This window comes from Globicephala melas, chromosome 5 (assembly GCF_963455315.2).
Source record: "Globicephala melas chromosome 5, mGloMel1.2, whole genome shotgun sequence".
NCBI classification, from domain to species: Eukaryota; Metazoa; Chordata; class Mammalia; order Artiodactyla; family Delphinidae; genus Globicephala; species Globicephala melas.
This window is the reverse complement of record NC_083318.1, coordinates 68952935-68970810: the sequence shown is the minus strand read 5'-3', so window position 1 is coordinate 68970810 and position 17876 is coordinate 68952935. Positions and strand designations below refer to the sequence as shown.

The 17876-nt window shown below is 31.9% G+C and overlaps 1 protein-coding gene across 1 annotated transcript in view; it reads left to right on the top strand.

Moving 5' to 3' along the window:
• GABRG1 (gamma-aminobutyric acid type A receptor subunit gamma1) overlaps positions 1–15596 on the top strand; it is a 67881-nt gene extending 52285 nt beyond the window's left edge. The window contains exons 8-9 of the mRNA XM_030880450.2: positions 1878–2089; positions 10224–15596. Coding sequence (XP_030736310.1) covers positions 1878–2089; positions 10224–10493 — 482 coding nt within the window. The 3' untranslated portion in view covers positions 10494–15596. The remainder of the gene's footprint in view (positions 1–1877; positions 2090–10223) is intronic.
• Positions 15597–17876: the final 2280 nt, after the last annotated feature.

Here is a 17876-nt window from a genome sequence, read left to right as displayed (position 1 = left end):
ATAATTTTGGCTTAAAAAAATTGAAGCAAAAACTGTCAGGAATAATGGGAGAAATACACAAATCTGCAATAATAATTGAACATTTTAATACTCTTTCACTGATAGAATAACTACATGGAAAAATCAATTAAGATGTAGAAAATTTGAATGCAATTATCAAACTTAACCTGATTGATATTTATAAAACACTGCACCTAACTACAGAATACACAGTATGTTCAAATGCATACAGAACATTAACCAAGATCTCAATAACATTCAAAAGACTAAAACTTTCCAGAGTATATTTTCTAACCAAAATGAAAGTAAATTAAAAATGAATAAAAATAACACAGATTAATAATGGCCTCAGTTATTTGGAAAAAATTTAAATGACCTTTAGATAACACTTGGGTTAAAGAAAAATCAAAAAGGAAATTAGAAAATATTTCAAACTTAATTTTAATAAGAATTTAACATATAAATATTTGTAATATGCAGCTAAAGCATGCTAAAGGGGAAATTTTAAATGCTAGTATTAGAAAGGAAGAAGGATTTTACATCTACTTTAAAAAATAAGTAAATACCTTTTATATAAATATATTATACAAAATTTATTACATTACTGTGCCCATTTTTTAGATGAGAGGCACAGAGGAGTTAAGAAACTTCCCTGAGGTCACAGAGTTAAGAGCGGGAACATCAGAATTTGAACCTAATTTGCCTCCATGACTTCCAATTCATTATACGTGTATCATCTTTAATTTTTTCAATCCTAAGCGATAAAAATGAAAAGATGGGCATGTGAAAGGAATTATTATTAAGGCATGTTTCAGTGTAGACATGAGGGAAAGAGGTGGATGTTGCCTTTACCATATCAAAGAGGCACTTTCTATTTTTTCAACCCAGATGTTGGCACTTTATAAATAATTGACCAAATTAAGATTCATTTGGCATTATATTTAGTACTTTTTTGGAGAGAAAACAATCCCACTAATGGTGCCTTCTTTCATAAGGCAAAGAATGAGAATTAAGGCAGTTTAGATCAGAAGAGACATAACATGTGCAGCTGTGAGTTAGGGGGCCTAAAATTAGTAGTGGTAAGAACCACAAGAAGGCCATGGATAAAGAGAAACAGATACCCCCAAAGATCCATACACAGGGCTGGGGCCCAGGCGGGTATTCTAATTTTATATGTTGACTTCTTCAAAACATGAAGATTTACTCTGTCTTTTTAAAGTATTCCCTTGATATCATTTTGCCTGTATTCTTTACTGAGATGAAAAAAATAGGTCTAATTCAAGTAATAAAAAAAAAAAATTCTATAGTAGTTTGGATTACTTTTAACTGTGTGTGGCACGAAACTTCAAATCACTGTAGATTAAATTGGGTAGAGGTCTAAAATGGCTTCTGGTGCTCTGGCTATTGTATTCCAGAAAAATGCAATTAGGAAGAGGGAACGAAGAGCATTTCCTATCTTTCTAATGACATCTTTTGGTAGTTGTTTACACCCTTGACTTAATTCTTCTTGGCTAGATTTCAGCCTGTGGCCACACATAGCTAAAAGAAGCTGGCAAATAAATTTGTACTTTCAGGCAGGTGCAGACTAGCTAAAAATTGGATAGTCTATTATTATGGAGGAAGGGAAGAATAGGTACAGGGAGTAAACTACCTGCGGTCTGGAGAATTTAGATGATTAGAACTCACAGAGACACAAAGAACACATTGAACACAATGTAGCTATGGTTCCCAGAATTTTTTTTTTTTTCTGTAAATCACAAGTAATTATATGCTTTTGTTTCCATTGTTTATTTCTGCTCACAATATTGCCAAATCGGTTGGAAGAATAAAAATGGTCTTATTTTTTCATCATTTATTTTTCTTCCCTCCCTCCACAGGTATCACTACAGTTCTGACTATGACAACTCTGAGTACAATTGCCAGGAAGTCCTTACCTAAGGTTTCTTATGTGACTGCGATGGATCTCTTTGTTTCTGTTTGTTTCATTTTTGTTTTTGCAGCTTTGATGGAGTATGGTACCTTGCATTATTTTACCAGCAACAAAAAAGTTAAGACTACTAGAGAAAGAAAGCTAAAAAATAAGGCCTCGGTATGTTAAAAAAAAATCTCTATTTTATAAGCAACAATTTACTGTTAGAGATACTCTTTTCTCATGTTATACTTTCTTAGACTGATATGGTTGCTAGTGGTACCTTGACAAAAGATAAAAAAAATATTAAGATGAAACTGGAGTACCTAACATTGCCCACCAGCAAAAGTATTCTTATATTTTTCCCTAGAAAAGACTTTTGGATCAACTTTGTAAAGAGTGGTTATTATGCTGTGAAATTTTCTACAAGTAGTAAATTCTTTGTACCTAAAAATTATTTAAACTCTCTCTTTGAATCTATTTTTGTGATAGGATTTGGACTTCTTACACTGGTACCCCACAAAATTAACTTAATTTTTAGAGATAAAGATCTCTCTTTAATGTTAGTATTCAGCTGTGTTTGAAAGACATAGCTTTCTATGTCATAGAGAATATATCTGTTTGGCTTTTGTATATTTGTATTCACTTACTCCCCCTTCCTAAGCATATATCTACCTTAACTTACATCACATCAAGTTGATAAATTAGAATTAACTCTACTGATTCTAAAATACTTAAGTATTGGATGATTAACTATAGTTTCTTTTTATAATGGCAATTATAACAACTTTAAAGTAATATCTAACACTGAGTATTCCAGGAACTCCTTTATATGCATAATTTCATTTATGCCCATAGGCACCTTATACATACAAATTCAGTAATTTGCACAAGGACAAACTTAGGAAGTCAAGGATCCAAGACTCAAACCCAGGTCTTTTATGATGACAGAGGTCAAGTTTGTAATCCTTCCTTTATGTTGCCTGTTTTCATAGGACTCAGAAAAGTAAACATCTTTTTCTCCAATATTAACAAAAAAGACACTTCATTGCTAATTCCAATAAATGTTTTTAAAGCAGATTTTTTCCAAAATACCAACATACTTGAGGACTATATAAAACAGTTATGCATGAGTGGCAAGCTTGTAAACCTACCATAGCATGTACATAATGAGGCATGGGATTTTTCATGTTATGTCCTAAATTTGTAAGTTCTAAGATTCAATGCTTTTTCTCCCTTCCCCCATTTTTCATTAGTTTCCTTATAAAACTTTACCATACTTTTACATTATATTTTACCTTTTATGTTATACTCCAAGGACCAAAGCCTTGTGTATTTGGTTCCAGATTCCCACAATATCCCAAGGAAGGAGAGCACATTGTTGGTGGTACACATTTCAGAACTTACACGGTAGAATTAACCTGTGACTCTCTCAACTTGACATGATTTTAGCTTATCCATAGGATTTATTATGGCCTCTGAGTGGACAAAGCATCAGGGGGCAATGATTTCAGCTTTAAAATCCATTTGCTAATTTTTTAGGTAAAGAAAAACACAAGTTTTCTACTATTTTCCTTTAATCCAAGCCAAACATCCTCTCTGAATTTTCCATTTCATCATTTACTCATCCACAGCTGTGCTTGATTAATACCTTGACAATTTTATTTTTGAAAATTGTGAATGAAAATGTTTAGAATAAAAATAATTAACATTATAAGCCAGACAATGTACAATCTCACATGGATTCTAGAATTTCATTCTAAGAATATGTAATACAGGTACTAATATTATCTAAGGCTACTCAACCAATAAGTGGCTACTGTAGGACTACAGATAATCAGTTTGACTCCAGATCATGTGCTCTCAACCACATTACCAGATGTCTCATTTACTCAGGAAGCTGAAACATTGGAGTATGAGCATTAACATTATGACATTCATTTAATCATTCATTCATCAAATATTAATTAAGGACACCCATGTTCTAGGCACTGTTCTATAATAGTTATTTAGGAAAAAAATGTCTGTATGTTGAGTATTTAAAACTTAGCACCAAACCCAAGAAGCAAAATATTAAAGATGAAAAATTAAGGAGTAAAAAATAAATGAGAGCTTTGAAGCATTAAACTGCAAACATCAAAAGTTAAATTGATATGTAATTGACTACCTAGGTAAGAAAAATATTTTTAGAGCCGTCCAAAATAAAATTCTATAGTAGTTTCTTTCTGTTCAGTTACATGCTTCGTGAGCTTTTTCAATACAAAATGACACTTTAAGTGAAAAATTGGATCAGTAATCAAATCTGATTCCCTGACTAGTTCAGTGTTTAGCCATATGGTCTTGCGAATCAGGTAAATCAGAGCACACTTTTATGAAGAATAGATAGCTCTGCTTGCTGTTGTCTCAAAATATTCTATTTAAGGGCTTTGTGGAATCTGTGTTTTTCTTCTGTTCCAGCCAGGAGGATCAAATGCAAGCCTAGACCCAGAAATCTTGCAGCATCTTGCCTTTACACCTGTTTTAATTGTTTGTGAGTTTATCTTCGTTCTCTCTCTCTCTGTCTCTCTCTCTCTATCTATCTATCTCTATCTCTCTCTATCTCTGTCCTTCCATCTGCCCACTTTATTTTATAGGCTCAAAATTCTGAGTTGTTTAAAATCCAGCATTTCCCTTTTCTTCACCAAATTATTTATGGCAATAGGCCAGGACCAAAGATCTTGCCTAGAGTCACTGAAAAGTCAACATGTCTGTTATTAAAAGAAACTAAAATCCCCTTCTTGACATCTCTTTGACTGCTTAGCTGAGAATCCCAGAAAACTCCAATTTATTTTACTCAGGAAGAGATGATATTTGAACACAATAGATTTTTAGCTTCAATGACCCCTCTAAGAAAAATATAACTTAATAAAGATGCTTTCTACCTTACTCTCCACATGATATATTGGACCTTTTCTCTCTTTCTTTTTCTTGCTCTCTCTCTCTCCAACTCCCTTCCTCCTTTCCTTCTTCTCCCCCTTCCTTCTTCCTTCCTTCCTTCTTTCCATTATCCCTTTCTTCCTTCTGGCCTTACTTATGTCCATATTTCTTTGTTTCTTTCTCCTTTATTTTTTATTGTGAATGTCAGTGACATTTTGACTTGGTCCATATTACCATCCAATATATTTTATTGGGTTTTTATTTCTACTCATTAAGAATATGATTTACGTGTGTTTGTATCAATATCTATTTTCACGAGAATCTAATAAGTTAACTACGTTGAAGTACAGAATCAAGATCCTTATGAAACATGTAAAGATCTCAGAAAAGCAATAGTAGTAAACCAGCTAACTAAAGAGTAGTTCTTGTTGAAACTCAAATAGCCCATTGATGATAAAAAAAAAATCTCAGAAAACAGTGTTATACCTACATCAGGAGCCTGATCTACCCATTTGAGGTAGAACTTATTTGTAATCTCTCAATTGGTTAAAATGTTAAATGAAGGAAGTTTATTTCACCAGCCATGAACAAGGCACTATGAAGAAAATAACGACACAATGTGTTCTCTGCTTTCAGGGATCTTTGAATCTAGTTGTGGAAAAATACATTAGAAGTGCAAATGTAAGATAATAAAGTACAGTACAAATAACAGTCCAATATAAAAATCAAAAGTAGACAAAGACACTATAATGAAGTAGCAGTTAGGTGACTGGTTTCAAATACCTTTTCAGCAGCAAAATATTTTGTATGATAGATATAAGTTAAGAATATTTAAAGATGTTCTTATTGAAATAGAGATAGGTACCACAAAGTCCGAACAAAGTGGCCTGTCCTATGCACAGAGGAAATCTCGAGACATCATGTAATACGGTCTGTGAAGCACTAACAAGCACATAGTGTTGAGAAGAGGCTATGTCATTGTGAGCCAACAGTACAGTGGGTGGCCTTTTTCATTTCATTGTAAATAATTTATTCAAAATGTATGTAAACTAACTCTTCCAAAGGGAATTTGATAGAGAAAATTACAAAGAAAGCATGGCATCATTGAAGTAGTTCTTTAAAGAATAAGTTGCAGTTCTCAGGAAAACAAATTATCAAGAATATTTGAGAGAGAAGGAACCATGTAAGCCAAGTTGAGGCATACATATAAGAATACAAAGTAGATTTGTATATTTCTCAGGCTTTTCATCTAATACAGTAGCCACTAGCCATATGGCTAGGTTGATTTAAATTAATTAAAATCAACCAAAATTTAAAATTTAGTATCTTAGTAGCATTAGTCACATTTCAACTGCTTAATAGCTACATGTAACTAGTGGCTACCATATTGAACAATATTGATACAGAACACTTCAAGCACTGCAAAAACTTCTCCTGGACAGTGCTATAGAAAAGAGGAATCTTAGGAAAGAAAATATCCAAGTTGAGGTTAGAAAAGTGGTTTATTGCTGAGAAGTGGAAAGTCTCCAGTACCATGTTAAAAATTTCGATTTTGCACTGTCAGCACTGATAAGCCATGCATGTTTTTAAGCAAGATGGCATATTTGCGTCTATGTTTTTGAAAGATAATTATAAGTAGCATGGAGTATATACTTGAATGGCAAAAGAAGCAAGGAGATAAAGACTATTGCAGTAGTTCAATAAGTCATATATTACTGAGAGTGGAACTAGGGCATTGGAGTGGAAATAATGTGTGGAAGGTTGTGTTTTTTGTTTCTTGTTTGTTTGTTTGTTTTTGCCCACAATACCCAACCATAACATTTTCTTCACACACAAAAAAATATCGTATTTTCAGCCAGTGCATATCTATATGAATAAACATTCTTCTACCTTTCAGAGCACAAAAATAATGAAAAGATGAATCAATACACAGTTTCACAAATTATAAACCTCCTTTCCTGTAATGGTAATTGGCAAAGCTCCTAGGAAGGATTATTTGAAATTGGTGAAATGTGAAATACAGTAAGAGGTTTACTTGTGCATGGTTGAAACAAATGAACAAATCAAACAGTATATAAATGTACAAGTGAGAATACAATTCTCTGCTTCACAGCCTTGGTCCCAACCCTCAGAATTATTTTTTTTTAACTTTCTATTTTTTACTTTCCTCTGATAATTATTTCCATTAACTTCTAATTCTTGGAGTACCAAAATTGACAACTCAGAATCACCAAAATCCACCTCATGTCTATTTTTAAACATTGATGTAGATCTTGTAATTTTTGAAATTCTCACTGATAAATAACTGGGATTTTGTGAAAGTTGATTGGAGAAAAATCTGTGCTTAGTTTGGCATTCTCATGTGCCACTTTTTGAATGAGAAATTAATAGTGATATTAGTTAATATTTCATAGTATCAATAACATGACCTAACAATGTTTGCTAATCATATTGCTAATACTTAATATTATTAATTGTATTAGTATATGATCTAAATAGTTATTATATTATTGGTCTTGGTGCTTAAAATATATTTTGTATATTTAACTATACGATTAATCTATAAGTAAGAGTATTTAATATATAACCAGACACATATGTATCTTTAATAGTGAGAATGGGATGGATTTCTCAAAATGTTAAGTTCAGCTCTTCTTAGTGACTTTTTAAAATAACAAAAAAAATGGCATATTCTCAAAACTACATCATTTGAAGTAAAAGGAAATTCTATTCAATTGTGTTGTTTCTTTTTATGTCATTTAAATGGATCTATTTTATTTTTTCAATGTTTGCTATTTGGGGGGCAGCAGGATTTTTATTTGAGAAATTGTAAGGTGGGTTTTGCTGTTGTACTTCAGATAAATAAGGCATATAATGTTTATATTGTTCCAATTAATTTTTCAGTGGTTTCCAAGGTCACAAATGTGTCGAAAGTATTTTATTTTACTGATACTGTGTCAGCTCTTTGGCTATTTTTCTCAATACATATAAAATTCATTCCTAGTCACATTCATCATTCAATAAAGCGTAGTTTCTTTCAATTTATGAATTAGTGGCGTTTTGGGGGAGGCAGCAGGAAACTAGAAAATTGTCAATCTAAATTGTCACTGCAATAAGAAGCTCTCCATGATTTTGACCACCAGGGATTGGTCAATGTTTTAAATGAACCATTTGCAGTTTTCCTCCATTTTTGTGTACTTTAATGTTTAATCATACCTCTCATGCACAAGTGATATCTTCTAACAAACACACCATCTTCCCATTTATGGCAGTTCTGAATGATATATGGAATGTGTTTTATGCCATATAACCTTGAAATTGCGGACTAACAAACTTGCATTTTAACCACTTTTCACTCTGGTTAACATTGGAACATATGTTATTTAAGTATTAAGTAACAACAAAATGAATACCAATTTGCCTCATTTTTATACGTAAGTTTAGTGCTCCACTAAAATTTAGGAGTCTAGTCGAGTATCTCCAGGTGTCAATCTCAAAAAAGATCTGTCATTAACATTTAATAACATACTGCCTCCGTTTTTCATGATATATCTAGGCAAGTGAAGTCATGCATTTGTGTTTAGGGCATGGCTTCTTATCTTCAGGCTGCATATTTTGTTCCTAACATGGATGTTATGACTTGTGTGATGGTTTTATCTTTTTAAAATATCACTAAATGTGATTATTTGCTTCTCTTTGCATCTACTGAATGTTTAATATGTAGTGGGTCAGATTCTATGTTTCTTTTCAGAAATGAAATGGGTTTGAATATAGGTCCAAATTTTTAAAAATTATCATTTTTTGTGTTTAATTTTTAAAATCTTTCTCATACAATGTTTAATTTTCATGGCTTTGAGATTTATTTATTTCAAAATTTAGGATGAAAAAATTTTATAAACATTTTCATTAGAATTTAAAATCAGGATAAAACAATTGTTATAATCTCAGCATTGTATTCAGTGTTTACATAATGACACCACTGATTATAATAAATTGTGAGATTCACATTTTAAAATAATCCCTGAAATATGTGGAAGTCCTGAGAGATGAAGAGTTACTAAAACGGCAATCTTCACTCATATTTTACTTGCCATTTTATTCAAGCGTTCATTAATGTATTTCTTTCCAGGAACATTTTTGATGAGGTCCAAGTTTTTGTTGTTGTTTTTATTGTTATTATTGCTTGTTTTAGCACATATTTTATAGTCAATTATGATATATCCTCTCCAGGAATCAACAGTAGCAATGACAATTACAGCACTATTATCAATTGGCAAGGGAATAGTTGCTATGTTTCAAATATTTCGTTTGGTGTTTTATGTATGTCATCTCATTTACTCATCAAACAGATCTATGTATTGTTATTGTGGCTTTGGTATGGCAACAGACACAGACACAAAAGAGCAGTGACATTTCCTGTTCAAAGTTACAGGACTCTACTGGGCAGAGCTGAAATTTCAGCCTAAGTAATTGCTTTAATATTGCACAATATCCTGACTCCAAAGTGATTGCTCCAAAGTGATTGTTCCAAAGTGTTGGCTTTAATATTCCACAGTATCCTGGCCATGCTCAATTTTTCATATTTTTAAAAATTCTTGTTCTTATTTAAGTATTATTCAGAACATGGTATCATCAAGAGTTAGTTTGATATGTGTCCCAAAAATCTTGGTAAAAATAATAACTATTACTACTAGGCAAGACGAAGCATGGATCATTTTACATGTTATGAAGTTTATTCAGCACAACCATCACAAAAATTAGGTGGTAATATAATTCCAGCTGGATAGCTGGAATGAGCAGAATTTTGGTAGAATTAGCAGAATTTTGAATACCAGTTGTTCCCCAACCTGAATTTTTACCTCCTGCACATTCTGTCTCCCAAATATGATGCTTTGTGCCTATCCACAACTCCAGACCTCATATCTTTTTTATTCATTCATAGCTCCTCAAAGTTTTCTGCTTTATCAGAATGTTATCTTTAGTATTTGTTCTCATTATTACTAAAATAAAGTACAGAATATAACCATAGCAAACAAACACATGTTTATAGCATTGTAAATGTTTTACTGTAAAATATCATAGAAAAATATAGTTTATTCTCATTTTAGAATTAGATTCATGGTTAACAATAATTCAGTAGAACAACTTTCTAAAGGTATAAAATATATTTAATTTTGAGTGTTTTTTTCCCTGCAAAACCTTTGGAATGTAAAATAATATTTTTATGTGCTACACGGTAAATTATAATCTAAAAACATGTTAGAATTGGGTATTCATTTGATTTTTGGAAAATAAGATTATTTTTACTGCATGTCAGTCTCTCAGAGTTTGCCTTGAGGGGACAAATTGATCTTTTTTATGATTTTTTTTCTCAAAACTCATTTATTATTTTACTCAGATGTCCTCTGGACTCCATCCAGGATCTACTCTCATTCCAATGAATAGCCTTTCTCTGCCGCAAGGAGAAGATGATTATGGGTACCAGTGCTTGGAGGGAAAAGATTGTGCCAGCTTCTTCTGTTGCTTTGAAGACTGCAGAACAGGATCATGGAGGGAAGGGAGGATACATATACGCATTGCCAAAATTGATTCCTATTCTCGAATATTTTTCCCAACAGCTTTTGCCTTGTTCAATCTGGTTTACTGGGTTGGCTATCTTTACTTATAAATTCTACTTACTAGGCAAAACTCATAAGAAGTCTGACTAAATCCAATATAATCGACTGTCCTTCAGTAACATGACGTTTAAATTTAAAATGCAGAGAAACCAATGGTTAAAATGTGAATAGTTATTTTAACTATTTTACAGCTTTCTTGGGTAAATAAAGTAGCAGCTTTTAGATTAATATATGTAAATTTATGTAAAACAGATTAATTGCAAAATTCAGTATATTAAAATAGTATTATATATTTGTACTTTAATTTTCTTTATTTTTACATATATCCTATTATGATTTTGAATTTATAAGTTCTGTGATTCATATTTCAAAGATGGAATAATTTTAATATATATTTTATTTAAACATAACCTATCGTTTGTAATGGTAGCTTAATCTAATGCCTAATATTTATGTAATATGTTTTTGCCTAGAAAATATTGTTAATTTGATTTTTTTTTTTTTTTGCTTTTTATTTTTATGCTCTGTTTGGACTAGAGTTAGTTGAAAACATATGAAACATATGAAAACAATGATTTCATTGGATTGACTTCCAAGAAACTTTACTCCCAAAACAAATTAATTTATTTTTAATTTTTTTATTATTTAAAAAAGAAAAGGCCATTTTACCTTATCTTTGATCCAATTCATTTCCTGATGAAACATTAAATAAAACTCCAGTTATATTTAGGTTTGGTGATTTACAAACTAAGATGGAAACCATCAAAGTAATTTAAATACAAGGTGAAAAAAAAAATGAAGAATATTGCATTTAACCATTTTATTCTCTGCCGCATAGCACTTATGAAGAATGAAGAGATTAACACTGAAGTGTTTAGATCTACCGATCCTGAACTTAAATACAGAAAGAACTGACTTTTTCTTAACCCTCTACAAAAATGTTACATTCCTTAAATTAACCAAAAACATTGAGGAACAGGGCTTCTATTTGCTCATTGTGGCTAAAGAATTATTATCTAGCAAATTGATTTGAAATGCATATTGAGGATATGGTCTTAATTACGTGCTATTAACATTTTTCAGACCAGAAATGTTCTAGAAACACAGTCTTAGGCTTGTGTTCTATATCGCCTTTCCCAGTTCCTAAATTTGGACTTGGTCAGCTTTACGACTTTGTTATCAATTTTAATGATATTCTCTTTTTTTAAAAGATGTGAGCAGGCACAAAAATCATGTTAAAGGTGGAGTTCTGTTAGAGGCACCTCTAATGAACATGAGTGTGTGGAGCTCTCTCAATTCTGAGAGGAACAAAAATAGTCTTACTATAGTTTAAAGCCTGTTGCTTAATAGTTTCCAAAATGTCTGTTTTGTTAAGAGGCGAGATAAATTTAGGCTTTAATTAATCTATTCCTGTAACTAGTTGGGCATATCAACTATTTATAAGAACTCCCTATTCATTCACCATTACCTAATTATCTGTAAAATCACCAGAGTGATCTTGAAGATAGCCTTTAAAAATTGTTTCCATTGTCAAGAGCAACTATCAGGATGAATAATTTTGTGATCAAGGCCTATCTTATGGTATGTGGAGGAAGCTATCACCTGTGCGCCTGACACCATGTGGGTAGTGAATACATGTGTATGCTCTGGCATGGTTATACTTATGATTTTAGAATATATAGTGTTTTGGTTTTTTTAATCTAAATATGTTTCATTGGGTATCCATCACCTACATATGAACTTTTTTACTTTGCTTATAAATCTTGGAAAAACGTAAGCATGAATTAAATGATATTGCCCAAATATCCACCGACACTGGTTTTTTCTGAATGGAGAGCCAAATTAAACTTTGGCCATGTATATATTCACTTACAAAGTGCTCATGCATTCATTGTTATAACATTGAGTATTGATGGATATTCTTAACGTAAGCATTCATTTAAAGATAAATGAAAAATGAAGTACCAACGAAGAATAAATCATTTCACCAAAATGTATCATGGCTATTTCCATGCTTTAAGCTATAGCCTGCTCATTACCATGGGGGCAATTTTAATTCTGGGATTCTTTCAAGTCTATCAGCATGACCCTATTTTAAAATTCTTAAAAATGCTTAATATTAGTAGCTTTGATTTTCTCACTGGTGTTCCATTAACTTGGCTTTAAATGTTGACAGTATTTACAAGTGGAAATAAAATATGATATGATGATAAAAATATGACAGATGCTTTTCTATATACATTCATTGTATATATCATCAAAACTAGTGCTTTGTTTTCAAAGCCAGTGGCATTTTGAGCAGTTCTGTTTAAACAAGCAGATCAGAAAGGGAAGTGTGTAAAAATCTTATTATTTCTAAAAATGAGAATGAAAAGGTGAAAATGCAGTTAGATTATTTTTACAAGAAATCAAATAGAGCTTACTTTCAAAGGGTATGCAGTCTAATCCCTGTTTCTCTCTTCTTTCAAGTATTAGTTTTATCATCTTGAGAAATTATTTTTTAAAAATCCTCCTCTTTCTCCAGGTGAGTTATATCTTAATTTTATTGGATTCATTGGTACTTGTGTTCCCTGACTGATTTAAATGTTTTTAACACTAATATAGACCAAAAAAGTGGATATAGATGAGGGGAGAGATAATTAGAGCAGAGGGACTTAGAATAATTTGGAAAAGTGTTCATTCACATCGAGCCATCCTCTAAATATGTGACCAGGATCTAGAAGTATCAAGAAGGGAAACTGTGACTAGCATGATTTTATTCTCTTGGGTTTACAATTGCATGATAATATTTTATCTATTCTTGAAATGCATAGATAGACTCAATTGAAATCAATTCCTAAAAGGCCAAGTAGTTTCTGGAAAAAAAAAAGAACTTAGATTTCCTGAGAATTCAGTAGGGAAAGGGCAAAATTAAAGAATACCTCTAACTAAATATAAAGTGTTAATGTAAGCAGAAATTAGATAATTCATTGGCTACATTTTATTTTAAAGATATAGATTTCATTAAGGAGTTTTGAAAACATTAACTTTAGGTTAAAGTACAATAAATGTGGGTAAATATACAAATAATCACCAGGGTTTTTTTTTCTCCTTTAGTGTGTTCCCATATTCTGACATCAGATTTAATCATAAAATATCTTATATTTCAGTTTAAGAACAAGATCAATATCGAGACTTGCATTCTTTCCAATGATTCAGCATCAAAAAGAATGATTGACAGTACTCTCACATCAAGGGCTCATAATTGTAAGATGTGAAATTGTATTCCAAGTCAAGGTGTTGTGAAGAAATGCATCTCGTACTTTGATTACACAAGAGATTTAGATAGGATGATTTGTTTGAGTTTAAAATTTAAATTAATAACCAAAAATTGATTAGATATATAATAAATGAATAAATATATGCACAAATTATCAGTTTTATACCAGTGTCTATTTTCACTCTTGCAAAATTCAGCAAGATACCATTCACAATTATTTCATTGATCTTAGCGCTGGAGTTTAAGTGATCACTTAGACATTCAGTAATTTAGCATATGTCCCACCAAAAACATTTTGAAAATAATTTCTGACCAAGCTATTTTTCTTTATATCATCAAATTTATTTAACTCCTCAATGTCACACCAAATGAAGTCTAGACATACTTGGTATTATGTTTCTGTTGGTCATTGTTTTTTACTGCTAGCGAGCCCTTGACAGAGCACTGTAAAGTCACAGAAACCATTACCAAGCCTCTATCAAAACATTCCAAATGGAGTTTCCAGACCCTGTTGACCACATTGCTGTAGTCAATGTAAGGTCAGTTCTGTCTTTTTTTGCTTGTGCATTTTGGAAATGACATAACCTAATTCAAATATTTATGCAGCACTTCTTATATATAAAGTACTGACTTAGATACAATAGGGAATATAAAAATGAACTCTGGAGGAGATTATAATATAATCAGAAGACTAGTTATACAATTTAAGGGATGGAGGATAACTCTGCGAAAGTTTCTTGGAGAATATAGGCTTAGAGATGGGAGCTTGAGAATTCAATATGTCAATAGGCGAGGTTAACAGAGAATACATTTTGCAGTTGAGTAAACAGCTTGAATAAAGAAACAGAAGCATGGGCACAAATAAAAGTTCCATTTCAATTGAAGGTTAAGATTCATATAGGGAAGCAAAGATGAGGCTAGAAAGATAAGTCTAGCCCTATGGTAGAGAGGCAAGAATATGAACTTCAGAGGGCTGAGTGATATCAATTCTTGAAGAGTTCACAAAGATAACACGAGTACAGAAGCACCATTATTAATATCGCAAGAGTTTCATTTATTGGTGTGTGATGTTTGGAGTAAGGAAAGCCAGTTAGGAAGCTACTGTAATACATGAGGTGAGAAAGAATGAAGGTCAGTACGCAGGTGATTGAAGTTCAATGGAGAAGGGGGAAAGACAGATCCTGAATAAAAAAGGAAAAATGGCAAACATGAAGCTGTGATTAACAGGCAACTGAGTGACATGTTGTGTGTAAGAGAGGGGATCCTGTATTGCATAGTAGGTATTTGGGTGTAAATGAACACTAAAACACTGCAAGGAAATTCTGAATGTATTACAATCTTGTTTGCTGTTACTTTTAAAATTTTAATCAAATGCTTATTTTTCTTACTGATCTATGTTTCCCACATTAGGGATGAAAAAAAGAATAATCTCCTGAAGTATAATCTGTCCAGATTATTATTATTTTGTGAGAATCTGTTCCTCATGAAAAGGGCTTTCTCTTCAAATAACTTTCTCTTCTTTCTTTCTAACTAAGAAAAAAAAAATAATGTATTTGGACAAAGAGAGGAAGGGAGAACTGTGAATAGAAATAGGCTGCTGTGTGACCAGACAAATCCAGGATTCTGATTCTCAAACAATTTCTGAAATATTTGTCTCAAAATAAGTTAATTTATTTTTGGTCAATGAAATATGTACCTGGAAGCTTTGAGTCTGGGAATAGTTAAGATGAGCCTGTAATGCAGTTAAGCTGGAAAGAGCTAATTAAAGGACTTTTAAGATATAATTGACCTAAATAGAAATAGTTTGGATCTCGATAAACCACTGTAATAAGAGTTATTTGTGTCCATAAAGTGTATGTAGTCACATCGTATAATAAAGTTTTGTGGCTTGTGATTGCAGTGGCTTCTGCTTCATCATTTTGGGGAGCATTTTGTGTGTGGCAAAGTTATCTCAATTTATCAAAGTATTATGTCCTTTAATGATTCTAAGTACAAAATAAATTCAGTAACATTATGAAATAGTTACATTCTCTTAAAATGTGTCTTTTTTAATAGTTTTCATACAGATATGTCCCTTTTTTAGTTTTAGAGTATGTAATCATGATTTTAGCATTGAAGTTAATTTATGATCGATGTTATTTCACATTTTTCCAATTAAGAAAATAAATTTAAGAGTTCTCTTTGACACAGAGTTCTGAAAATGAATTAAACTGAATGAATTAAAAGGTTAAGCAAAGACAGTTAATATTTATGCATGATTTTCACTACCAAGACAATGAATCTGGATTATTCTAACAACTTGTGATTTCATCCTAATTGGAACTGCCAGATAGTATTCCCCAGGTGAATCAATAAGAAAAATATATATTAGTGAGGATTAATACTCGGGCCATTCCAAATACCTTGTGTTATGAAAATGTATTATTTCATTTGAGGAAGCAGTGAAGAAAAATTCTCTGCCACTAAAATACAGTACTTAAAAAAAAAGGAAAGTTTGTGATTCTTCCTTCAGGTTCAATGCTGTTTTTATTAAAAAAAAAAAACACCAAAAAAACCTGAATAAGATGAAGGAGGTTTTAGTGTTTCTTCAGCACTTGCCATGTGTCTGGAACTTTAAGTGCATTCTATATTAATAACTTAGACTTCAAACGAATGAGCTCTATGTAACAGATGGATAAACTGAGGCTCAGTATATTAGATACATGCTCCAAGCTCGTATACATGTAACCTGAAATTAAATACAGGTACCTCTAGTTATACATACACTTCTCTTTCAGTTACAAGTAACTATTCTGATGACAATGTGATTGTTCATATTCCAAAACTAGAACAAGTTTCCTTCACAGAAGAGGTATTTAGACTTAAAAAGCAGCCTGCTCAATTCTGTTTGAAGCACAGAAACCCTATATTATTCAGTAAGAGTGTAATCTTTGTTATCTCCTTGTTATTTCCAGTGTGGACTCAATGTCAGCTGATATATTTTAAACAGGTACTATAAGAGTTCTTAAAAATTACTCCTGATATCCAATCAAATATAATACAGACTATCAGGCATGGCTCAGAGATATGGTGGGTTCAGTTCTACACCACTGCAATAAAGTGAATATCGCAATAAAGCGAGCCACATAAATTTTTTGGTTTCCCAATACTGAAGTTATTATAGTGTTTATACTGTAGTCAATTAAGTGTACAATAGTTTTATTTCTAAAAAACTTACATACCTTAATTTTTAAATATAGCTGAAAAATGCTAACCATCATCTGAGCCTTCAGCAAGTCATAATCTTTTTACTGGTGGAGAGTCTTGCCTAGATATTGATGGCTGCTGACTGATCTGGGGGGTGTTTGCTAAAGGTTGGGTGTCTGTGGCAATTTCTTAAGTAAGACAAAAAACGGAGTTCTCCTCATTGATTGACTCTTCTTTTCAAGAATTATACCTCTGTAATAGGGAATGCTGTTTGATAGCATTTTACCCACAGTAGACCTTCTTTCAAAATTGGAGTTAATCCTCTCAAACCCTGTCTCTGCTCTATCAACAAAGGTTATGTAATATCCTCAATTCTTTGTTGTCATTTCACCAGTCAAGTTTGCTGTCTTATATGGACATGGTTTGTGGCGCACCCCAAAAATTATAACAGTAACATCAAAGATCACTGATCACAGATTACCATAACAAATATGAAAATAATGAAAAGTTTCAAAATATTGAGAGAATTAACAAAATGTGACACAGAAACAGGAAATGAGCAAATGCTGTTGGAAAAAAATGGCACCAACAGACTTGTTCGATCCAGGGCTGTCACAAACTTTTAATTTGTAAAAAATGCAATATCTGCAAAGCACAATAAAGCAAAGCACAGTACAATGAGCTATGCCTGTGTTTACTTTTTAGAAAATGGAGTGGCACACTATGGCCACAGCAATAGTAACTGGCTCACAGCCATACCCCTTTATTTACATGTTGTCTGCGGCTGCTTTTGCACTGTATCAGCACAGTTGAGTAGGTACAACAAAAATCAAGTGGTCCTTAAAGCCTAAATATTTATCTTCTGTCACTTTACAGAAAAAGTTTGCAATCCCTGTTTTGGAATAACTTTATTGTGCTATTTAAAAAGGCACCACATTTTTTAAAATGCATTTTCTTAATTTTTAAAAAATAATAGTTAATTGCTCTC